This window comes from Hypomesus transpacificus, chromosome 1, assembly GCF_021917145.1.
Source record: "Hypomesus transpacificus isolate Combined female chromosome 1, fHypTra1, whole genome shotgun sequence".
NCBI lineage: Eukaryota > Metazoa > Chordata > Actinopteri > Osmeriformes > Osmeridae > Hypomesus > Hypomesus transpacificus.
In genome coordinates, this window is record NC_061060.1 from 9354296 (window position 1) to 9379961 (window position 25666).

General features: G+C 46.0%; 2 protein-coding genes across 9 annotated transcripts in view; one reads left to right on the forward strand and one right to left on the reverse strand.

The window, feature by feature from the left end:
• tnmd (tenomodulin) overlaps window positions 1–10011 on the forward strand; it is a 29575-nt gene extending 19564 nt beyond the window's left edge. The window contains exons 4-7 of the mRNA XM_047024914.1: window positions 387–494; window positions 4224–4380; window positions 4963–5069; window positions 9317–10011. Of these exons, the coding sequence (XP_046880870.1) occupies window positions 387–494; window positions 4224–4380; window positions 4963–5069; window positions 9317–9526 (582 nt within the window). The 3' untranslated portion in view covers window positions 9527–10011. The remainder of the gene's footprint in view (window positions 1–386; window positions 495–4223; window positions 4381–4962; window positions 5070–9316) is intronic.
• A 344-nt stretch (window positions 10012–10355) lies between these two features.
• The window catches only part of elf1 (E74-like ETS transcription factor 1), a 35823-nt gene continuing 20512 nt past the window's right edge, over window positions 10356–25666 (reverse strand). For 3 of the 8 annotated variants that reach the window (XM_047024847.1, XM_047024836.1, XM_047024856.1), the window contains exons 2-10: window positions 23230–23618; window positions 19170–19362; window positions 18756–18860; window positions 18428–18583; window positions 18069–18152; window positions 17182–17374; window positions 16516–16878; window positions 15262–16009; window positions 13178–14945 (exon numbers count right to left, since the gene is read on the reverse strand). In XM_047024847.1, coding sequence (XP_046880803.1) covers window positions 14892–14945; window positions 15262–16009; window positions 16516–16878; window positions 17182–17374; window positions 18069–18152; window positions 18428–18583; window positions 18756–18860; window positions 19170–19362; window positions 23230–23301 — 1968 coding nt within the window. In that variant the 5' untranslated portion in view covers window positions 23302–23618 and the 3' untranslated portion in view covers window positions 13178–14891. Of the gene's footprint in view, window positions 10762–13177; window positions 16010–16515; window positions 16879–17181; window positions 17375–18068; window positions 18153–18427; window positions 18584–18755; window positions 18861–19169; window positions 19363–22938; window positions 23082–23229; window positions 23619–25666 lie in introns of those variants that run through there. The other 5 variants (XM_047024901.1, XM_047024875.1, XM_047024866.1 and 2 more) reach the window with 5 other exon arrangements.

Consider the following 25666-nt stretch of genomic DNA (forward strand, 5'->3'; position numbering starts at 1 on the left):
AAAGAAAACTCCATAAGTAACAAAACCCCCTGGTTTTCCCAGGAGACACTTGTTTTGTTTGTTAAGGATTGTTAAGCTGGGGGCGAAAAACACACTTTTGCTGTCTGAGTTTTATTCTGCATTTGCATGTATTACAGAGGATGGATGAGCTGTTAGAAAATGTTCTGTTAAAACATAGAAAAGGGGCAGAGAGATCAAAACCACACCTCTGCTCCGTCATTAGGTTATATCTCTGACTTGATAAGAGCTTTGATTTTTCTTCAAGAAACGGAAGGTTTGGAAATGGTCACCAGAACACTTAAGTGTGCCGGAACATTCCAGCACGCTTATGAATGATGCATCTTAGAATTTAGATTATTCCGTCTTTTCTTTTTCTGTTTTCAAAGGGAATCACTGGGATCCGGTTTGCCAAACATCAGAGATGCTACATCAAGACCCAGACCAGGGATGTTCCCAAAGTGACAGAGGGGAAGACGGAGGACACAGAGTTATCGGTATGACTTTATCTCTTGAAGTTATCTGCCAGTCGTGCTGCCTCTTTCCACAAGCAGAGACACCACAGTATCGTTCATACTGCAGGGAGATAACCAGGGGAGAGCAGACAAACACAGACCCTCAGCCAGTCCATCCTATCCTATCTTCTCCTTTTCTCCTCCTTTTCCACTGAAGTATAAACTTGAGTCTCTCCAGTGACTGTGAAACCCTCAGAAAGCTGCCCACAAACCCATAACCCCTTTGTGGCTCACATCAAATGGTATTTGCTGTCAATCTTGAGCCAATATTAATTTTTAATCATCTCCACCAAAGGCTCAACCCAAATAGCCTAAAGGGGGAGTGAGAGAGAGGTCTGAGAGAGAGGTAAGCCATTAAAATGATATTTCTTTTTTTTATAGATGTTTGCTCCGTAAATTTCACTCCACTTCTCTGCCGTCTCAGAGCGATTCATCTCACTTCTCCTGGCCTAATAGTTGTATCTGAAGTTCAGCAAGAACGCAGGAAGAAATTCTATCAATCAAAATTTCCAATTTGTCGGAGTCACAGTGCAATTCACATAGTTTGCCATACGTAAAAAAAAAAAAAGACAAAAATCCCTCTCTGGAATGTTTCAGCTCCCACCATGCTCTCATTTCCATTTCAGAATAGAGAAATATCTGCCTCCCGTCTTCCCTCTGTGCTTCATTGGGGAACAAAGTTGTAATACCAAATAGGTCCCTTTATCCCGTTTGACTTTAGGAACACAAGCTGTTTCAGATAAACTGGAGTGTACCCAGCGTTTTTTAATGTCTGATCCATGTTTACAGATTCTGATTGCCCAGCCTGTGCCATGTGTCCCTGCCATTTTAGTTTCCTTTTTGCAAACCGTGGAACCTAATTTGATTCACAGCTGTGAAATCAAGTCAGAGAGGGCTTTGTCTTTGTGAAGGTGTGGAGATAGGGGACGATTTGGATCCCATCAAGTGTTTGTAAGAACCTGAACCAGATCAAGTTTTGTCTGGTATGAGATGGGCTCTATTTTTTATCTTTGCTCTCTAGTATCCTTTTAACCCTGTCATAATCATGGTGCCCCCTGCATTTTCATCTCTATCTATAAACAATAGAAGCAATTAGAAGCAAAGCACAGTAGGGTTGGAGTGAATCATCAATTTCAGGGGATTTCTAGACAATAAACAGGAACCATGTCCTGACCTCTTCAAAGCTATCCTTCAGAGAAAGCAGATCCCATCCTCCAGGTGAATCCTCCCGCTCCTGACTCCTGGAAGCCTCAGGACAGACCTCCCCAACGGCTGTGACCGTGTAAACCACAGAGGACTTGTGTCCAGCAGCAACAGTCTGCAGCCCAGCTCCATCCAGGCCAGGTGGGCCATGTGAACCTGACTCAGAACAGGCAAGCGCTCAGTTTGCAGAGCTGAGGTAAAAACAATGCAGCCAGTGGAGAAACTGTGAGCAGCTGATAAGGAAATACAGCACCTCCCAGAGTGGAACCAGACATGAATTGTTTGTCGTCGGTATTTTCCCCATTTTCAATTTGTTCCCTCTATGAACTGACAGAAGCTGTAATCCCTAAGCTTCCCTCCCGTTTCTCCACTCTGCGATGAAATCAGTTTTTCCCTTCATTCAGACACCACAACACAGTGTCACAGGATCCTCTATCTCTTCCAATCACTCAGTATGAATGCTCACAATTCACCTGGCAATCTCCCACTTAGACAAAGCAGGAGTGGAAAAGGAATGATAGAGAACCAGGACTGGGAAACAATAACTGTCCTTGGATAGTATACTTAGTATTTAATTATTATGTAATATCGAGCATATTGCACATCCACATATGAAATCTGTGGGATTTTGAGTTTTTTTTTTTTCACCGTGCAGTAGAAGTACAGTCTGTGAAAGCTCATTTTGCTTTTTATAAAATCTTCGTTGATTCCCAGCAAATGTGGCTGACCTATTGTGTGTCATAAAGAAATGTCTCTGCCTCAGGGCATCGTAAATGCAGAGGTTAGAAGTTATTGTTCATCTGAGAATGAAAGAAAGAAGGAAAAAGTTACTTCTCAGAGCTACTTTAAATATGTTAGGGATGGAAACACGAAACAACAAAGACATTGGTTTTAATCCATGGGCTTTGCTTTATACAGTACATGGCACACCCATTTGGTAATTTCTTTTATTTTTTGTGTACATCACAAATGGTTTACCATACTAACAATGTATAAGATAAATAGGAAGGAATTATGTGTTTGTGTTAGTAGTTATCAATAAGCCTTTTAAAATCACAATTTAATGCTTGAAGGGTGACCTCCACAGCTTCCCTTCAGGCATTTTCTCAGATATTTATTGGGGTCATCCCTCCACAGTGAAGTCAAAGTCATGTAGTAAAAGGTTGTGTCGTGGCCTCCATCTACTTTTTGGGGGAGGCTTGCTCGCCTTCAGTGGTTAGGAGGGCCAATTAGAGAAGAGAATATTTGTGTTCTTGGATCTGATTTCAAAAAATCCGTTGAGTGGGGGTGAGGAAGGGGGGTGGTGCAAGAGCCAGAGTCACACACACACGAGCACACACACACACACGAGCACACACACACACGAGCACACACACACAAACCTGTGTGGAAACACACAAGCTCTGGTCCACCGGGTCATCATTAGTTCAGTGTTAATCTGGCCTGGGCTAAAAAAGTGTGAGAAACTGTGTCAAAGGCTTGGCTAAGCACAGACATCAGTGCCCGAGTGGGTGAGCTGCTTCCTCCTTGCAGGTCGCCGCAGTGTCACATCACAACAAACATGGAAAGTCGACTCCGCTGAAGGCACAGAGCTGGAAGTTGAAAAGGAAGGGAGGGACAGAGGGTGAGAAGGAAGAAGAGAGCCTGAAATAAATGATACAGCTCCAACTGTAGCCGCAGGATTCTATAGCAAGCTTAACTAATGTGCAATTAAGCTTGAGACTGGAAGAAAATCACCTTGTAAAAACATTTGTCAGGTAAAGAGTTATTTTTTCTGCTTTCTCTGTTCTGCGCAGCTAATTAACATGGGAATGGGAAGAAGGTTTAGTTTGCTTACTGTATGTATTTACATATACATGACAAATAACAAATATCCCCACTGTAGGGGAAAGCATTACCAAAGCCCTTTCATATATCTCTATTAAACAGACCTGACATGCATTCCCTATCATTAAGCAATAATAGTTTACTTTACAGCTCATGAACTACAGTATCAACAAATTAAGCCTGTTAGTGCTATGTGCACAACAGAATCAGAGAGTGGGTGGAGGGGGGGGGGGGCAGATTGGATGAGGGAAATGCCTACAGAGACGCATTAGAAAGACGCATAGCTTGATTATTATGCATTTAGAAAAATTGCCTTTTCTAAGCTCTAAAGTCATTTCAAAGTCAAATCATTTCAATGTCTGAATGTGAGTGTTGTCAGGGAGAAGAGGGTGTGAAGCATGGAGGAGAAGGTGCACGGAAGGAAAAGACAGTCAGAGTTAGCAGCCAGTCTGGACGCTGAGGATCTCTCGGTGGACAATCAGGGGGGGGAGATAAAAGGATGAGGCCAGAGCTGTACTGTGACCCAGGGGAGAGAGGTTCAACTGCAGGGCACAGTGCTCAGGGATGTCTCTGACTGTGTGGGCTCTGACAGGTGTGTGTGTGTGTGTGTGTATAACTGTGTGCCTATGTGTGTATATGTAAGTGGGTGATTCACACGTGTGTGTTTTCTCATCCTGACAGGTGGGAGAGACAGAGGGTCTCGTGCAGGTGGATGACTCCCAGGTGTGGGTGCCAGCTGAGGAGCCCATCGCCAACAGAGCCTTCCTCCTCAGCTCCAAGATCTGGGAGATCTGCCAGGAACTGCCCATCCACTGGATCCATCCCTCCCCCATGAGAGGTAGGGGTGCCGTTGCCTCTCCACCTCTGAAGCCACCCTGTTAACATTCCCTGTGGAGGAACAGCCCTCAGGCCAGGTGGAGGTCCAAGGAGAATCCATAATCTCATAACCATTTCAGAGCAATGATTGAGTCCTCCTCTCCTCAGCAGAACTTTGAACATGGTGGGATGAGTGATTTAGATAGTCGTCTAGATATTAACCTTCAACCCCGTGCTTGGGGCAAAACCGAGGGATTCCTCATTAGGAGTCTATAGAGTATGACGGAGAGAGAGCTCTCTCACTTAAACAACCACACATCACAGAGTTATTGATGCAATCCAGCGTGGAGACAGACTCTTACAGACCGCTTCACAGGGACATGGGTTTCATTATGAAACAGCAAATCTGCCCCCCCCCCCCACACACACACACACACTTTTTATTGAGAAAATTATATTTATCGGCCGCATCCTCGAAAAAAGCCGCCCACCCACATTTGAAAACAAGCCTATGTCCCTGTCTCTTCTCACCCTCTAAGAGAACTGCTGTTGTGATGCTCTGAAGCGTGTGCATGCTCTGAGGATGACCGTGTGTTTCGTACAGAAGCTGAGTTCCATGAGGTGGAGGACGTGGACGACATGTCAGAGACGGATGTCAAAGTTCAACGTTTTGCCCGTGACGTCCTAGACCAGGCTCCAGTGAATGACTATGTGAGTATTCTTAGAGTCCAGGACCGCACAAAGATATTTGACCATGGAGGGCCTAAGCTATGTTTAGTATCTTTCTGCATGTGTAAATTGCTTACTAATTGATGCTTCTTTTCATGGCTTAAAACGGACTTGGTGCACCACAGGGCATAGAAATAGCTCCATACATCTATTTAAGTAAGGCTGCTTCATTTAAGACTCCCTTAATGTCTCCCAGTTAATGGAGAGAAATAGCCAGTCTTCAAAGGCTAAAACTTTTCCCCACAGCCTTCGTCCGTCTTTTTCCAGCTATTTTCCGAGTGGAGGCAGCAAGCACTGTACAGAGTAGAAGTCCCAAGGTCACTCATTACTGAATGGAGAGACTACATTTATTAATCATGCCTTAATTATCAAGGCATAAGAAAAAGAATCACGAGGCCAAATGCTATATTTTTGTGCCTGTGAACTATTCAATACTCCATGATTAATTACCCTTGACAGTGAGATGGGAACACACATTTTCTCTCACACACACACAAAACACCGGAAAAAACCTCACATACTATATGCAAGCACGTACCCACACAGCGACACACACATGCTCTAATCAGACGATGGGTGCACTGTGTCTGACTGTCTCCACAGCTGCTTGTTACAGACGAAACAAGCAATACATGAGGTAGCTGGATGAAGTAACTGCCTCCTCCTCAGCGTTCTGAGAAACCATGTTAGACAGCCACACAGGCAGAAGAGACACCCCATAATATGAACATTTATCAGGCGGGTCTCAGGAATGCCTCCCTTCAGCTCTCCTCCACCCCTTCTCATCCCATACGACGGAGGCTCTGATGTCATGTAATTAAAATATACAAGCAGATGAAAACCCAGAGCCTTGTTTGAAATATTTCATCTCTATCTACTGGGTTATGCATGTCGCTACGACTGCAGCCCAGGCCAGAACCTGAGCCAGCCAGCGCGGTGTTTGTGGGCCTGGTGATGATAAAGCCCTTTGTGACCATCCACTGAGGGAAGGTGGCTGCCTGTAATTGGCAATCTGAAGCCTTTTTGATTGCAGGACGACACCACCTACTGCAAACCACCTCATCCCTCATCCCCCAACACAGACACACACTCAAACACACACACAGAACTCGCTCTGTGTTCTGTCCGTTCTCCATGCTAGTCCAGAGGAAGTCGTTACACAAAATAGTGAAGTGTAAACGGAGACAAAATTGATAAATTGGAACTGGTATACAATTGGTAACACATTTACGGTAATCGACTGTCGGAGTCTATTTGTTTATCAAACTGTAGTACCCGTTGGGTTTTTGTACATTGAGAAACCCCGTCCCAGTGCTAAAGTTGTTCCAACCTGCTGAACCATGCAGTCCCAACGCTCGACAATGGCACAGTGTTGCCCGAGACGTGTTCCGGCACAGCTCTCTCCCAACGGGGCACTTTTTAAGGCTAAATAATCATCGGTGCAGCTCAGAGATAGAGGTTGGGAGATATATGGAGCTGGCCTTTAGTCACAGCTGTCACCACGGAGCCTTGTGCTGAGGCAGCCCTGGATCCCTCCTGCACTGAACAACCGGCGATGAGAGCGCTGGACAAACGGCACCACTGTCCTTGACCTATATAGCAAATATGTGTCTCATTTGTGATTGGTCCAGTCAGGCTTCACACGTAAACATGTCAGAGGTGGGGGGTGGAGGAGGTTAGCAGCAGTGACCCCTGTCCTCTCTATCCAGGCCAAGACTGGGGTAGAACAACAAGCCTGCCGGAACATGCATGTGGGCGAAAGGTTCACCGGCCAACTGAACTGTGAATATTCCTGAATAGTGGGACGACTAACTGTAAACATGGATACTGCTCGGCGCCCAGCGTGTCGCGATTTCCCCTTTTAACTGAAACCAAATCTTCCTCTGTTATCTCCTCCCAGCTCAAGCTGCCTTTACAGTTGTTTCAACCTGACTTCAGGGTCTTAATGAGGCGCGCTTGCGTTTGAGTGCAGCCTGCCTACTCACTACTAGATCTGTATGCACATTAGATACAACGCTACAATGTAATTCACCGTCCCATGTAGAGGAGAAGAAAGCCCTACAGCATGTGTGATGCAGAGATTGAAATCTAGTCCCTGGCGTGTTAATCTAATATCAGACACTGTGATCCGCCGTGCTATGAGATTTAATAACACAGCGAGGCATGTGCGTCAAGCTCTGGGAGAGCAGCAATCAGGGTGTGTGAAATAACCCTGGCAAGTGTGGAAATTAAAGGAGTCGCTGCTTGATCCGCTACATCTTATTGAAATGGCAGACAAAGTTTTCTTCTTGACAGACTTGTTGGTAACCTCTGTAGCTCATTATGCGCGCAAAGCTGTGTTTATGTGCTGGAATGAAACGGAGCGCTGGAGTGATCTATTTTACTCTCTATTCAAGCAGCTTTTTTTGAGTGACTGCCCAAGATTTCCAATTTCCACGGTGGAACATTCCGATCACGGCCACATACCCAAGGAAAGGGAATGCTAAACTGGAGTTCTTAATATGTGCGCTCCATTTTAAGAGGATAGATTTGATTAGTTTTTATTTGTGGGTACAATGCTACCTATTCTATGTTTGTTTTGGTAATCACACACCATTTGAACAAAACATTCCCTTCATTTTCCAAACCAAAGATCAGCTTTTCACAGTGCCATAGTTTGGCTGTGAGGAACTGATAAGATTATTATTGGTCCATTGACAGCTTTTGTGTTCTTTTTGTACAGTAATAGATTGTTGCCTCAAAGCTGATGACCCTTAACTTGACTAGTAGAATAAATCAGTAATTGCCCACCTGCCTCTGTCATACTAATAAATCAAACGCACCTTTTATATTATATTTTCCTCCTTTCCTATGTATTTTCCCCTGAGTTACTCATATGTAATTTCAGTCCATTTATCAACGCTCAGAGCAGATTTGAATCCCTGTGCTCTATGTTTGTATACAGTACCATTGCCTTGTCTCACAAGTTATTTGAAGATGGATGTAGCTTAACACCAGTCATTAAAAAGTGGAGTAAACATCCAAGCCCATCAATAGTATGCTGTTGTGGTTAGCTCTGCCCGTGATGAAAGTAGCCACAACTTCCTCTCTGCCCATATTTTTAAACCAGAGGAGGAATAGGGGGCATGTGAGAGGCCTCAGTGTTCCTAAAGGGACGAGTCCTGTAAACCTTGGGTTTAGTTTCGGTTTGTGGACAGTAGTCACAGGAAGCACTGTAGAGGTTTCCTCTGGAGCTAATGTCCAAGGGGACCATTGACTCTGTCATCAGCATTTTTTAACAAGGCAGGCCCGGATTGTCTCTGAAGATTCATCTACTGTAGGCAATTGAAATGTGGTCAAATGCGCCCTCACTGTCGCCACAACCAGGGAGAGAGTTAAGTGGCACTTCTCTGAACCCAATTCAGAGTTGCTCTTGATCAAAGGCATGGCACTCAGCCCAGTTTGGCCTACAGCGGGCATGCACCCACCAGCACAATGGAAGAAGCCAAGGGCCATTCATTCTACCCAATTTACCTTTGGTTTGGGTTTAATTTGGCCCTTATATAAATTCAGACCCAGCCAGCAAGCGCAAATAAAAGGATCCTTGTTAGGCGATCATTACTCTGCTAATTGCTTTAGGAATGTGCCATCCACTTAAAGTCAAGGTCAGAGGGAGGGCGCCAAGATGGGAGAAGCTTTAATTTGTATGCTTTAATGGAGGAGGGACGGCCATTTTGGTTGTGTGCGTGGGCCGGGGCCGGGGGGGAGTGGGAGGTCAGAGATGAAAGAAATAGTGTAATTATCCAGCTAACAGGCAGTGTCACAGTCACTTTGATTGAAGATGGCCCCAGTAGAAGGGCTAAGGACGCGGGCATCATAGATGGAGTAGAGAGCAGCTAAGAGTAATGACGCCACTGGCATAATAGAAAGGTCAAGGGTATTATATCATATTTTATGGTCCTGGAACTCAAATCAAGAAGACCCACTTCCTGTGCTACATGTATCTTGGATCTTGATCCTTTTGTCACAGTCGACTTGCACGGCACAACTTTGCCCTGTTCATTTCCCCAGACATAGATTGGGATCTTTAGCTCGCTTTTAGCTTTTTTTCATATGTATCTTCATGACCTACAACCAAAGCAGGCACATCCATTCACACAATCAAATCTGCTGTCACTGTGCCTGCTCTTCCTGTATGGCGTGGGATTTGTCATGTGTAATAGGTGACCCTGCTCTCTCGTCCTTCACAGAGGGACATCGGACTGGAGCTGGATAACCGCCTGGACGACCGAGGGTACTGCTGTCAGCACTGTCGCCGTGGTTACCGCTTCTGCCGACGCTACCATGAGCCCCTGGGCGGCTTCAACCCTTACCCATACTACTACCAAGGTGGACGTGTCATCTGTCAAATTGTTATGCCCTGCAATTGGTGGATTGCCCGTATGCTTGGGAGAATCTGATTGGCCTGTCCGTTGTCTGCATTCTCCCATGCTCCAGTTCTTAATGGTGCTGTGCTCCTCGAGCTGTTGTACGATAGCTAAACATTTATCACACAGTTATTATTCCATCTCAAAGTCAGTAAATTGACTGTCAGTCTGTCTTAAAAGTCTAAGGGAGTTAGGGAGCTGGAGGTTACACTTCAGAAGACATCACATTTGAATGTTTAACTTGCCATTTAATCTTGCTTGTATCCTTTTTGTGTGTCATCTGTGCGCTGAAGAGCAATTCCACATTTTTCAAAGCTGTCAAGTATAAAAACCAGTATTGTGTATAAAGACTTATAATTTGCCTTATTTAGTTGCCTGTCTTTAAGTGAATTATCTTTTGTTTAGCCACAGTTAGCATGTTTATTTAGCAATGTTTTGTCATATGTCTTGAACTGTATTGACAAGGAAGAGTCAATCAAGCCATAATAAAAACAGAGATGTCCGCCTCTTCAATCTGACAGCACTCAACTTCATCTAAGTTTTCAAAAAATCATATCAATTACGATATTGTCTTTGCTCATTTCTTCCTGTAGTCTTACAATCACTGTGACTGTGAGTTCTAACGTGTTTTGAATGATCTTGTCATAGCATATTATCCAGGGATCCAGAGTTGCACAGTAACTAAGAATAATGTATTGAAGTTCATGTAATACTAAATACCACACAACATTAAGACAAATACGTATATGTAAAGCTCTGTTTTAATGTGTATACAAGTATGAACAATCAAATATAATTTATAGCAGTTTCTAAAAGAATTTAGGCTGTAATCATATTGTACTTACCTAATCAATAAAAAAGTCTAATGGCCTACAGCAACATGTCAGGTAAAAAATGGTGGCGAGTGTTAACAAATGCAATAATTGAAAACATACTTCAAATAAACTGTCAGCAGCACTACAATGCCCCAAGGCGGTTTGGAAACCGTACATGAAATGTGTTGACAGCCTATGTATGTTTTTCCTCTATAATAGACCACTACCCCCTTATAAAATAAAAATGGTGCTTTGTTTATAGAAGCTGGTACCATGTGAGGGTAAGACAACGTGTTTTTTCAAAAGCCAGTGGAAAGGATACCATTGTCTACACATCAAGGCCTCAAGGAACCTTCTGTGTCGATTGTGTAGTTGTGAGTGGAAATCGCCATGGGATCCTTGAGAGTCATCTCCCCCTTATTGTTGAGGCTGATGTAGATACTCGTTGAGTGCCTGTAAGAGAGAACAAGAGAGTACAGTAAAAACTATAAAAATCAGTCACTGTTTCTCACATATGTACCTAAGCGACAATTTCAGGAAGCAGATGATGCCATGATTCTTTGCACTAGTGGAGCCTTACAATACACATGTCTAAAATGTATTCTTTGCCATCAACTGATCATTGAAAAACATCTGAATATTGTTTCAAAGAAAACGCTTGACACATTTCCAACCTCTAAGAAATAGCCCCCAAAGATTGTTTACGATCCTCCTGATGAGAAGAGAAGCCAAACAGACACACTGCTCTGGGACACATACAGCCTGTCCAGCAGGTTAACACAGTTCAAAGGAGTTTGTCTGCCTGTCTGTGAGATCAGCCCTCACCAGGTATTCAAGGAAACAAATCCCTTTTTGTTACCACATCAAACCATAGTGTAATTTCCCGCCCAGATTTTTATTTGGTTGCAAGTGTTACTTATCCATAATTTAGATATATGGGTAATTCTGGGGGAGAAACTGTGTCAACAAATCTGAGAACTCTCCAAAGTAAGAGCACGTTCCAGCGTTTAGCTGGAGAGATGTATTACTAGTGCCATCTAGTGGTGATGTGCTTACCCAACGTTTTGAAAGATATTGCTTCAACCTCAATACAAATGTTGAGCCACTACAACCTATGTACCTTACATTACCAGCATGAGCACATTGCTTTCATTGGGTACACACCTTAGTGTGTAAATGCTATAAATGTACAGAGCTTTGTGGAAGAAGCACTCTCTCGGTCTAAAACAACCTTGTATTCTCGTTCTGCAGTCTCCAGACCATACACATATTTCAGTGGATGTGGGTTACTGGGCAGGGCAGAGAGCATGTATGCCATAGTCAAGCCCAGAGACAATAGACAGCAGTGCTTTGGCTGTATTGTTCAGTCAGTGTGTACGCAGTGATGGCCTGGTGTTTGAGTAATCTCTCTCTGGACGGCCGCTGACATGGGCTGGAGGCGCCACCATGTCAGCCGTCATCCTTCAACAGCTCCCAGTGTGAGAGGCAGCGCGGCAAGCCAGTACCCACTCAAGCTCGCTCCCCCGCTCACTGTCACTGGCTGCAGGCGACGCACAAATAGCCTCTTCTCTCTAGGCCGGGCGTGCTTCCTCTGTCTCCCCAGGCTTACTGAATTACTGGCAAAGAGGTGTACACACTGACTCTAGATCTCTGGACCCTTTCATTAGAGCCTTCTAATCCACTAGTCTTCTACTGAAAGAAGACATCTTTTAACCAGCCAGGTTCTGAGTCTGTTCAGGTGGACAAAGGCAGATTGATTACCGGTACTGTTCAGTGGATTGCTCTTGCTATGAAGGGCTGCCACACAGCTTCACAATGCCTTAAGATGGAGCTCGTTAACCATCCTGAAGGAGAGTGTTCTGCCAGCGGAGGCTGATGTCTTCTATGGGTGAAGGCGACTCGTGAGACACTGTGAGGCGGCCGTGGTCGTGCACCGTCTCGACGGAGCTCGTCGAATCCTTGAGCTGTTTCGTTGTGTGCTTTGGCCCAACAGTGAGGCTGGACTGTGTTGGTCCACAGCTGTGTGTTTGAAGAAGTGGAGAGGAGGAGGGGTACTGGGTACACTAGCCTTGCCCAGCTGCCAGATGACCACCCACTCCCCCCCTCTTCTCCCTTTCCCTCCCACCTCCACTCCGCAGGCCATAGTGACAGGCACTGCTGTCCCCAGCAAAACCCACGTCACATACTAATGTATTCCTCAGCCCACAGCGACTGCAGACTCTTGAGGTACAGTCCAATCAGCCTGTAGTCTGCTAATGGCCTGATTCATTCTTGTTTCCTCGACTACCTCTCTACTTCAAATGACCATGGTACATATCGTCTAACAGCTGCTCCGCCTAACAGCAAACACAGTCATCTAACTTCAAAGCAAAGCTGCTTCTGTGCCATCATCTGTACAAGAAGGCAAATTGTCTTTCTGTTAGCCTTTAGTAGACAGTACAGCTGCTTCCTGGGAGTTTCTTTCAAAATATGCTGTGTCCTCCATTTATGTCATGGCATAATTTATAGGCATGAAGGTTGAAAATAATGGCTCAATTATCAACTGCTGCCTGTTTATTTCATGTCAACATATTGCATTTTGTATCCTGTTCAAATTTGCTGCGATAAGCTTTTTTTTCAGTACAGACTGACATGAATGTGGAGTAGACATATGGCTGGAAACATGTTGTTTCCCATTAGTGATCCTTTAATTTCTTTACTGTGCAAAGTTTGTTTGACCCTGGAGAAACCTGGGTGTTTATTCGCATTCAAAAGAGGAGTAAAATGAGTTATCCAGCAGAAGGCAGTTGTGGGTCATGGTTTCCAGAACATTGTTTCCTCAACCTTCAACCCTCCTGTGTCAGTATTAAAAGACAACAACAAGTCAAGCTTTTTGTTGAAGCAAAATGTGTTTTTATTATCACATACATAGGGTGTACTCTATATTCCTCATACAAGGAAGCCATGGAACATCCGAGATACAGAAAACAATATAGAGTAAGAAATAAGGACCAGTCATTCCTCAAGGTCTTACAGCATTGCCAGAGGTGAACAGTTGTGTTGTTCAACAGCTGTCTTCTGCACAGGCCTCTGTAAAATAAGATCAAACCTAATGCCCAAGCTTTGATAGTCTCTGAAAATAAGTAGATTGTGTTGCTCTATCAAAGAATAATGATTGACCAAAGTTTGTTTTTGATGATTGTCAATCCACAGCTCTAGGTTGACAGTAAGACATGGATGCTGGCCAGGTATCAGAAAGCAAGGCTTGAAGCACTTCTGCAAGTGCAGGGTTTGAGGAGGTATGGATGTTCTCGCTGTGCAGCTTCAGCCACACAGAAGAACACAACCAGTCATGATGGTGCTGTTCAGAATCAATATGGGTCCAGCTTGTGCTCACTTGTCTGGCCAGATAAAGACCTTGCTATATTGAATCAGGTCAGAGACTAGGAAGAGCCCAGGACTGTAATAAAAGAACAGGACAAGAAAGGGGCTCGACTATTTTTATATAAAATTATCATAAACAGAAAACACCAGTGCTAGGTATCCATAAGGTTCACTAAATACTTTGATTGAAGAGTTACTGATTGAGACGAGAGGACTGGATAGAGGTGAGTAAAGCGAGCCAATCTTAGAGCTTGCACTGACTGACTGTTGACGAGCTGAGGATGAGCGTAAGGGGCAGGAACAAACCACAGAGAACACATTTTGACGTTTTAAGATGAAACAAAACAGGGAATATGTACATTTTCGCAAGCACTTGAATCAAAAACATATAAAATATCAGAATCAAGCTGTGCTGACTACATGGAATGCTTAAAAATTTTGGATACCAGCTTTTAAAAAAGAAACATATTTATTTCATATACTTTGTATATTCCCTCGTGTTTGCATATGGAAATAATAAAATATGTGCCTTTTTATACAGAATTTTGGAAATTCACAAAATAAATAAATTTATTGTGGCCTTTAATTGAATCTCAATTGTATATTATATATATATATATATTCATATATATTCCATTTCATATAAACATGATTTTAGCCTTTATGGGAGATGAGTCTTGTAGTATCTATGTTTCTATTCTCTGTATTCTCTCTCTTCTTTAATCCATATCTCTGCCTTAAGTCCGCTGCTATATACAAATATGTCTGTAATTGGACTGCCCTGGTGAATAGTGAATGCCCATTACCATAGTAACACAGTGATATAAGGCCATGAGCGTATGCTGGAGAATGCACACCTCATTGATGATGTGCTTGCTAACAAGGAGGGATACCGAGAGAAAAGTCCCCGTTCTCCAAGTCCAAATCCAGGCCACCTGCCTCAAAGCCCTCTGACATCTCATGAGAACTGGTTCAACTTCTCAGAAGGCACTCGGAGGTCCAGGTGAACTTTTGCCTGATTGCGCTATGTGATACTCAGGCCCTCTACTGTCTGGAGTCAGTCTGTAGGATGAAATGACAAGTCTGATTTCATTGTTCCCATTTGAGTTCCATCTCCTATTTTTGGTTCAGTTGTCCTGTGTAAAGTCTCTGAGCATTTACACAAGTCCATTGTGATGTATAGATTCTCTAACTGGCACATGTGGTGGGTTGATCCCTGGTTATCCAATGGCTGTTCTCCTGGAGGGGTAGTTTGAGAGGGGGGGCCGGGACCACTGAAGGTAGATAGACCCAGACTCAGAACAACAGAGCCTTCAACATTACATAAACAAAACAATCCCTTGACTTTCAAATTTAGGCACATAATCACAATATCTAAGAGTAAACAAAAATTCAGGGCTGGCAATCTGCCTACATTGCAGGGAAACACATTTCAAATCCTTTGCTCCAATATCAGCTTATCAGAGAGGAGGGGGAAGGAAATGAAAACAATTGATTATATTATCTTATTTTCCATTTCACCATGTCCTGCTTTGGTGTAGTAATAAAGGAGTCCAGCCAGACTTAGGCCTCTGTGGGTTCTGTCTTTACCTGAATAAAGGTGACTGGCAGCTCATGCAGGCCCTTGACCACATGCTCCGGCTGCAGGGCCATCTCCCCTCGCACCTCCAGCTCCTCCACTGGGGTCAGGCCTTCGCTGGGACTGCTGCTCTGGAAAAAGAGTCCGTTGACTTGGGCTGCAGCTCCCTGCTGGGCCTGACTCGGGTTCTGGTTAGTCTCAAAGATGACAGTCCTGTAGCTCTGCTCCAACTCCCCCGCCTCCAGCTCCTCCTTCCCGAACACATGGTCAGCCAGCGAGGGGTTCATGTTGACCAGAGACTGCAGGTAATGGGGGTCCAGTATCTCCTCTTTCACCTGCAGGCCATGGAATTCGCTAGATTTGAGCACGGTGGCGATGACGGTGCCGGGCTGCTGGGCCACCATGGGCTGGCCGCTGGCCGCGTTGATGGTGACCAGGCGGGGCAGGCCGTTGTGTGCCGAGCTGGCAGTGGTGATGACCCCTGTGGTGGCACAGGAGGGGGACGTGGTGGAGGAGCACAGGCTGGTAACCAGGAGCTGGTGCTGAGCATCCTGGAGACTGCCTGTCCCCGTGGCCAGAGAGGCAGTCTGGATGGTGAGGACGTCCTTGCCCCCCACGGTGGTGGAGGGGACGGTGTGGAGGATGACCCGAGGGGGGGAGGAGTGGCTGGAGTCCCCGTTGGTCAGGGTGAGGGGAACGCTCTGCAGCGGTCCGGAGGAGGTTAGGACCATGGGGACGGAGGCAGGCACGTTGATAGTCCTATGGGATGAGAGATGACAAGGCCATTTAAATACCCATCAACAGCCTTTCGTACCCACAACTATGCTCATTCTATGTAATAAGCCGGTACAATCATATTTCTTTAATAGACAGAGACGCACAGAGGTCAATCCTGAGTAATGCAGCTATTGTCCACATCCTAGCGTCTTGCAGCTACCTCACAAAACACTTCTGAGGACCGCGGCAGCACAACTGTATTTCAGTTATTGATTATCTTCACAAAAAAAGCTTTTCAAAAAATCCTAGCATTTATAGAAAGGATTCCCAGATGACTGCAGGATACAAAGATGATGAACCCTTAATATTGAACACTCAAACACATGAAAGCATTCGCTGTGTGAGCGTTTCACTTCACACGTGGCTGACTGTTTGTTGGTGTGTCTATGATCCGTCAATTTGAGTGGAAGTGTTTTGTTGTTTATCCATAAACACAATATACTGAATTCACACACTCAAAAACACATGGACACACACAAGTCTCTCACCTCATGGTGTGTGCAGGAGCCGGCACAGCTGCCCCCTGATTGGGCTGCAACACGTGGACCGTCTGAAGTAGCTGCTCCACTTCCCTGGCGTCCTGGTAAACGCCTCCATCGCTGGGCTCTCTCTTCACCTGCTTGGCTGACAGGTGCTGCTGGCCCTGGGCCCGGCCCTGCCCTACCCGGCCCCCGCCTCCCCGGCCTCCTGCCCTGCCGTGGTGGCCGGCACGCTGGCTCCCATAGCCGGGACCGGAGGCCAGGCCTGGGTCCTCGTCCTCGATGACCACCAGGTCAGAAGGCATCTCCTTAAACTGATAGACCAGCCGCTGGCCCTCCACCTTAGCCAGGATGCCACGCTGATAGTAATACCTGGAGGGGAGAGGGTGGCAGCATGGTATGTGAGTAGGTGTGTAGGTCAACTTTCATTATTTTAGCCAGCGTGAGGAGGTCAGAGGGTAATAATCATATGGCGGACATGGTGTTAGTGCTGTGCATAAACGGCAGAGATCATCGTTGCGGTTGTAGTTATGATAATAATAATACTATGCACTGTCCTATAGAGAAAGGGACATAAACCTAACAGTAACCCCAAACTACATAGCACCAAAGACATTCAGTTACTCTTTCCGTCACGTCATCTCGATGGTCTATCTGTTGGAGGTCACCCCTCACCTGAGAGCCCTGCCCATGGTCTCGTAGTTCATGTCAGGCTTGTTCTTGTGCTTCCCCCACAGCTTGGACACGGCCTTGGAGTCCACCAGCTTGAAGATGCCCTTTTCTCTCTGGGTCCACTTGATGTATTTGGGACAGGTGTTCTTGTCCTGCAGCAACGCCAGCAGAAACTCCCACAGGTAGATGGTGTTCCCTGAATGAGGACAGAGAGGAAGGACGTGTTTCAAAATGTACAGCAACGCCTTTCTCACAGCTTGGAATTCTCTTAGCTCAGCTGTTTGGGCCCCATCGACATCCATAATTCATTTTGAATTCCAGAGGTTTTACTTAACAAAATGGAAATGGCAGCCGTGCAATTACAGCGCCCGCATCATAACCTGAATAAATCAATTCTCAATTCTTGTCAGTGTGTGTACCTAGGCCGGGAATTAATTAGACCGGGTCCTGAGTGTATCCCTGCAGCCTATGAGACGGCTGAGACCAGAAGTGGTTAAAAACAGCAACCCCTAGAGCAGTCACTAGAGTGCTAATCGCACACAGTGACAGGGTGATGTATTTGTGTGCTACCCTCTCTCCACAGTACGAGGGACGTGGGGAAGAGTAGGTGCATGCAGTAAAAAATAAATACAAATAAAACCTCTCTAGTCTATCAGTGCATCATTGTGCCCTCCAGCCTGCAATCACTTGTACGTCCCTGTGGAACACAGCACTTTGAGAGCACCTCATCAATTAGTCAGCCCAGGTTCACCCTGGCCAGACTGCAGGGGCTGCACGCTGCTGTTCGCTCGCTGCGCAAGAGGATGCAGCAGCAGTCGACGAGAGGGGAGTAATAGACCTTGATTTTCATTGGCTGGTTTTGGAGTTATGGACTGGGTTCCGAGGCTTACCTTTGCCCTCCTTGCTCTTCTTCTTGAGTGGCAGCATCGGGGTGGTGATGGGCGAGCAGGGGCGCACTGCCCGCGGCTTACGCACTGAGTTGGGAATAAAGAGGTCAAAGGTCAGAGTCGGTACAAACAAGAGAAATAATCAATGATGCCTAAGGTCAACAGCTCACTCCAAATGTGCTCGTCGAATGAAACCCCACAAGGCTGATGCAGAGAGCGCCTTTTACAGTACAGGAGAACCAGCTATGTGTCATTTTATGTTGTGAATATTTTAAAGAGGACCCCAGGAAGATTAGCTGCCATTAAATGGGCTGCTAATGGGGATCCTAATAAATTAGAAAAATGAGAAAATGAGCTAGTACCTTTGGTTTTTCGCTGTGGTTTGGAGATGGTTTTCTGAGGGATGTCGTCCATGGAGGACGTCTCCTCATCCAAGGACATGTCCATGCTGGAGATCTGGTCCGGCCTCAGGGGAACGTAGGTCAGATCAGACTCCAGCAGAGTCCCGTAGGTGTGAACTAAAACCGACAAACAAGACAACAGGGCTCAGGGTATGTCCACAAACATAGGAATAGCTTTCGATTTCAAGAATGAAATACACAATGTGTCGGCAGTAATGGATGTAAGCCTAATTCTAAACAGTACTGAATAAGACTGAAAAAGGGCAACAAATTCAAAAGCTGTTCCTACTCATGCGTTTCTCATCCAGGATGTTGTTTGGAGACTCCATGTTGAGAAGAGCAGCTGCAGCCTCATTGGTCTCCATGCTGTCGTCTGTGCCCGACACCGTCGTTTCTATTGGACAATCACACACATATAAGGGATAGAACCTATTTCAAACCTGTGTCTGTTATTATCTCTGGGCGAAGCTTTACTGCAATGTTTTACTTCAAATCTAACAAACAGATTATTTATAATGAGAGTTAATGTGCCTAAGGCACATGCTAATGAGACAATTTTTGTGTTTTGAATGGAATCGCCGAACAAGCCATCAATATGGATGGCTAATTATGGCTACCACCGCATTCATAATGCATACCCATGCCATTGGATCTGGTTTATGTCTCTAAGCATCCCTACAGGAACTTCCCTCGCATGACTCACCTGAGAGGCCAACATCGCCCACCATGATTGGCTCTTCCACCACATGGAGGGTGGAGTCCACCATGATGCCATTGGTCACCTCGTCTGACTCCAGGCCAGAGTACACTTGCATTAAGTCTGCTGCTGGCACCTGCTCCACGATGACGGCAGGAAACACTGAGGGGTCGTCCAGCTGGACACACAGGGAGACCAACAGGAGACACCAACAGAGACAGACATGAGACACGCAGGAGAGACCACAACCTGTGGAGGGGCAGCAGGAGTAGTGGGCATACGGTATGCATCCCATTAAAAGTTTTCAAGGAATTGCCTTTAGCGTAGTTACATGGCTATATATTTATGTTAGAAGTATACATACTAACATAAATATATGTATGTGTACATATAGTTACATACATAACATGGTTGCAGTAAACCTAACACTCTGTGGAAATCTGAACACTTACAATAAAATGTTCTCTCAAACTGTTTTTCTATAACAAACAGTCTTGGTTTCATTGCAAGAATTACGCTCTAAATCATTGTAAATTGCCGTAATTTTCACAAATTTTCCAACAGATTTGCTACAAGATTAACTGTAGGAGAGCTCATTTGAGCAGGGTTTCAATGGTCTGCAGAGACCTTGTGGAGCTGAAACCAGCTGCTTGGTTTGGCCATCTTCAACTGAGAAGTGACTCATGTGTGTTGAGATGATGTCAACTTGCATGAGAGCCATAGGATCAATGTTGTAAACACTTAACAGCTGGTCTTGTTCCATCCCTCTCTACCTCACGCTGGGAATTCCAGACACACCCACTTGTTTTCAGCATAGTATTTCATATTACTGGAAGCAGAGCGGTAATGATGAAACTGGAATAACTAGTGCCAAGCAGGATGAGGAGAATGTGATAACAGAGTTCAACCCCATCCACATAAACTGTCAGCGGCACCAGTGAGAGAGGAGGGAACATCTTCCCTTTCTTTCTTTCTTTCTGCCAAAGTACAACCATAAAAAGAGAGGGGTCAACTAGTTGGATACCTAATTATCACGTTAGCAAAGGATATTTGTACTTATTGTCTGATGAAATACAATTAGGTTTGTATCAGTTACAGACGATGGTCAGGAGATGGCGCCAGACCTCACACTGTAAAACCATCTACACTGAAGAAGGATCTCCAACGATACTCAGTATTACAATACAAAATACATTCAAACTTTGGGAAACAAAATAGGTTGAAGGTTTAATTATACTTTGTATGCAATTTGGAGAAATGCTTTGGACAAGGTACTGCTTTAACTTAGAACTAAGGTAAAGGAATATTCAGTCACGATCACTCAAAATGCAACGGCACAAGGACGCGTGGCCACGAGGCATGTATGGGAGTCCCCCTGTCGTACTGTTCATCTGAGAGGAGGGTTCAGGATAAAGGCTTATCTGTCTCTTAAGCACAAGTCTCCATTGTTAGGATGAACCCCATGGCGTTCCAGGTGTCTGAGCCTGGAAGCCCAGAGTCCAAGGCTACATTCACCCTGCAGTGAAGCTACAGTTTAACCACAGTATTAACAGAGCCCTAGCACACCGCCATGTATCACCGTTTTGCTGGGTTGAATGATTAAGCTTCAAAGACCTGGAGTGATTATGGAAACATCAAGACCACATGTAAACCTCCAAGTTGATAAACCATTTCAGTGTCTAATTATTTAACAAATTGCAGTTAAGTTACAATGTTTTTAGATGTTTTTTCATAATTCATTAAGGTTGCAATGTACTAATAATGTTAGACTCTCAGCTTTAACATAATGTATTATAATGGTTGTCAAGAATATATTAGAAGAGTTTTTTCACAAAGGTGTCTTCTAATTCTTCTAAAGACCCCTTTCAAATGATGAGTCAGCAGTAAGGCTAAACAGTAGACTGCTTGAGATCATAAAAAAAAAAAACCTTGTGTTTTGCTTTGACTGCAAGATTCTCTTTGTCTGACTCTATAGTAGACACAGTACCAGATATCCTTGACAATGTGTAGATCTGTCTGGGCTTACTGATGCTTGTGTCCTTGAGTGTGTGTATAGAGTAACACAGTACGTGTGTGTTTGTGTGTGCGCGTGTGTGTGCGTGTGTGTGTCACCATAGAAGCTCAAGTGAGTCTGCTGCTGAGATCACTTATTAGTGCACGAACACCAGTGCTGTCTCTTCTCCAGCAGGCTGGGACAGAAACACACGACCCCACACTCAAGCCTGTTGACAGGCCTAAACAGGACTGACGTGTTTGTCTCTGATGTTTGTTGTGACTTTGTTGGGGGACTCTGGCTTTTACAGCACCTGTAAACGAGTAACGTAATATCATGCAAAATAGGTGACACCAAAACAGACACCCCCAACAAGCCAGACCGGGTGGGCCATTGTCTTTTCTGTCTAAGAATTCGTAGAACCAAATCGACTTTGTTGTGGACACAAGGGACTGACTGATATGTGATATATATATATATGTTATCTGATATGCCTGGCACCCTAACACCATGCTAGCAGCATTATTGTGTGCATCTTCCTCTTTGGTCCCCTCACCAGTGTTTCTAATGGGGAAGCAGGAGAGCAGAATCAGGACCTATTTGCATCACATCAGTTCTGTGTTCCGGCTTTTGAAAAGGAGACCATCTGTTTAAGGTTCCCCTACGCCCTGCACTCTTCTGCTTTACTTACCAGCCTGACGCCATCCTGAATCACAAAACCGTTTTTGTACTTTCGACATGAGCCCTTTCGACATGACTCGTCTGTTAGAGGAAGTGAGGTAAGAACGTTTACATACTTGCGCAGTCACAGATAAAACTATGGTCGAGCGAGCAGAGTGGACTTGGTGGGGAGAAGTCCTTGAGTGAGTGTTTGAGGATGAGATGCGTGGGAGGTGGAGTATGCTGCTAATAGCAGCTCTGGGACACCCAGCTGAACATCATTCTACAGTCATTACGTGATGGCCCTACTCAGGGAGCTACTTATTGACTGTAAAATCCAATAGAACGGAGCTAATCATTAGTCTTGCAGGCTAGCTGCAGTTCTCTCTTTCCGTCTTCAACTGACCCCAGTGTGGTCGACATAAGCACTCTCCTGACAGGCTACTTCTGCAAAATGGTTGCTCGGATAGCATTAAAAGTCATTAATCTGGAGCTATTTTAGGACTTGTAGGTGAACAGGAGCGTAATCCTAGTCTAATGGACTGAGAAGGCACGGGGAGGTACCAGGAAGAGAACTGTGTTGTTTTGGAACGATGCTTTTCAAACAAATTACCTTGTCACCTCTCCAAAACAAGTCTTCAGACTGGTCAGGCTGGTTAGGCCTGAACCTGAGCCATTCAGCCGAGAGTATCCAGTGACGATTCATCTCCCCACATCCACACACACACACACCTGCTCCATAGGATTCAGGCTATGTGAGGATGTGGGGGTAGGGTAACCACAACTAACTGAGGATACTTTCTAACAGATACCCAGCCACTTTCTCTCACTCCACACACAGTGTCACCTTTGTGCCATAAAGTTACTCCAGGCTAAGCCCCACCCTTTCCTCCCACACAGTCCCCATTTCGGGTCCCTGTTTCCAGCGTAGCCTTGCCTGTAGCCCATGCTCCACTACCCAATCCTCTCATCCTGCAATTCACTCTTTCTCCTCCTTCTCTTGCTGTCCTCCTCTTCCTGCCCCCGGCCATCTCCTCCTCCTCCTCTTGTCCTCTTCCTCCTCCTGTTTTCTTTCACCTCCTTCCATTCTCTAATCCCCCTCCTGTTCCCTCCTGCCATCACCTCTTCCTCCGCCTCCTCCTGTCCTTCTTTCCATCTCCACATCACTCCATTCCACATCAGAACAGTGATTGGGGGGTCTTGTGGACACTGACCCTGTTCCAGTCTTCTTCTCAATCTTGTTTACATGGGCTTGTTTTTTATAACTGTAGTCAAAACAAGTCAAATCTGTATTTCTGTTCAACCAATTTATGCTATCTGCATTACCATTTATCAGGTGCTATCATCCCCTGAATGACTGAGTTACCCAAAAACACAGTCGACAGAAGTTAAAGTCCCTAATATGATAGGTACCTGGTTGATTTCATCCATCCCATTGCTGGCGAACTCAAACACCAACTCGCTGGGCTGGACTGCAGTCGTCATGGCGATGGTGGTGAGAGGGTAGAACTCAGGCAGACAGAGAGGGCTCCTAGCCCCCCAAAGGGTGTCCAGTTCACAGGAAGCTGGGCAGGCGTCGGAGGTAGAGGCTGGGTTTCACCCACACAAAGCCACTGTGGGTCTGCCTGTGTCGAAATGTCTTATATTTGTGAGTTCTCAGCAGAGTCAGTTCTCTCTTGTCTCTCTCTCTCTCTTCAGTCCGTGCTGGGCGGCGGTGGTGTGGAGTCTCAGAGAGACCCAAGATTCAGCGGGGGAGAGCAGCAGTTTGGCTGTAGGGAGCCTCTTCTCTGGAGCATGTACACCTGCCAGAAAGAGAGACGGGTCAGGAAAGTTCAAACAATCAGTTTCAATCTTGTCTCGTAGCGTTATACATAGCAGGTGTTTGTGTCTCAGTAGCAGCTTGTGACAGACTAGAAGAGACAGGAAGGGCCTGACTCTGATTCCAGTGGATCATTTAGATCACTGGTTGGTTCTTAGCCCAGTCGGGCTGAAGCGGTCTCCCTGCCTGCCTGTCTCCCTGCCTGCTTGGAATATCTTTCCCCAGGCTTCACAAGCATGACTCTCCATATCCGTTGGTGTGTATTTTTTTGTTAAACAGAAGCGAAGGATTCTTACTTTTTCACAGTACATGGATCATAACAGAAAGAAATTCAATCCCACATCTGTGTTGAAACTGTCATGTGGAAAATGCTTTTGTTTTTGCTAGGGTTAGTACAAACCATTTCGCTTTAAGAAGTCTAATCAAAGTCCAGTAGATGTTAGCAGGCTCCCCTCTGACATCACAGTGTCTGTGGTCCCTCCCCTTCCCTCCATCCCTCCAGGGCGTGAGCTCAACTATGAGCAAATAAGAACGCTGTTTAACTAGTCACATGGATGGTGTATGATGGAGGAACAGAAAACACACACACACACACAGTGTGCCCTCTGTGCTAGTGCCTTCAGGGAATTGGAGTGTGTGTGTGTGTGTGTGTGTGTGTGGAGGTTGTGTGATGAGGGGGTCATATAACTAGAGCATAACCAACAGCAGAGCTGAAAGGAAGGGCAGGTATCTGGTTAAAGATGGAAAAGAGGAAGACAGAGCGCGGCTGGGGGGTGGGGCTGGGGGGTGGGGCTGGGGGGTGGGGCTGGGGGGTGAGGCTGGGGGGTGAGGCTGGGGGGTGGGGCTGGGGGGTGGGGCTGGGGGGTGGGGCTGGGGGGTGGGCAGGTTTCCACTCTCACACCCCCCCACTCCCCTCGTGGAATGGAGAGTTGGCAGCAGTAAAGAGAGGAGAGAGTCAGAGATGGCAGGGCTAACTGCACCTCCTCCTCCCCCTCACCAGCCCCCTCATCCACTGCTACAGGGTGGGGCCAGTTTGCTTTGAAATGCCTGTGTGACTGACGAAAGCTGCATTCCAGGTCCAATTGTGTCTCTCGGAGGGGGCGGAATGGGAGATAAAGAGTGGGAGACAGGAGCCGGGTGGGGCTCACAAGGAGAGACATGGGGTCAGCCAAATAAGTCATTAAGTCCCCCCCCGCCCCTCCCCGTTTGCCTGTTCACTTCCCTTTGCACCTGGCCGTATTCCTGTCCCTAGCAGGGCTTGTGCCTGGAGAGCATCTCCTAGGAGCATGATAGGGGGATGCAGAAGCGAGGTGTGGAGGAGCGGAAAGGACAAAAAGGAAGGTTTCTGGAGCCCCAGTCCCTCATTCTACTTGTACTGTCTCCCTGTACCCCTCGGCAGTTGCCATGGCTCCCCCGCTGCCACCACAGCTGGGCAGAACCATCTGAAGCTCTCCCCATGGCACGCTGAGTGCTATGACAGCGCTTCAGCCTCCAGTGAAAGGCCCATGCAGGGGGGCAAAGAGAGTGGGGGGGAGAGGGGGCTGCAAAGCCTCATCAATCCAGCCCGGCGGGCGGACGGTTCTGTCCAGTGACTAGACTAGACTGCAGTCTGTCTCCTAAGTGACTCTCCACACGCGGAGCCGCATAGACCCCCCACAAAGCTGACTTATTACCTTCTCGTCTGGCTGTGTGAACCTGGGCCAGAAACCTCAGCTCTGGTGCCGGTGAACATTGAGCGGTGTGGTTTGTGAGGGACAACTGAGTCTGTAACACTCACTGTTAGTGCTCCCCCCTGGGCTTGAGAAAGAACTAGTGTGTGTGTGTGTCTGGGTGTTCCATCCTTTCTGCCTGTCACCAATTCATTGATCTGTGTGGCCCAGTTGGCAGAGCGCTGAAGGCAGACAGGGATACAACATAAACCCAGCCATTAACCAGAGCTGGTGGCACAGTCTCCCAGAGAGAGCACATGACAACAGCTGCCCTGTCCCGGCGCAGAAGCCAGGCTGAGAGCACACTATACGTCAGCCTGAG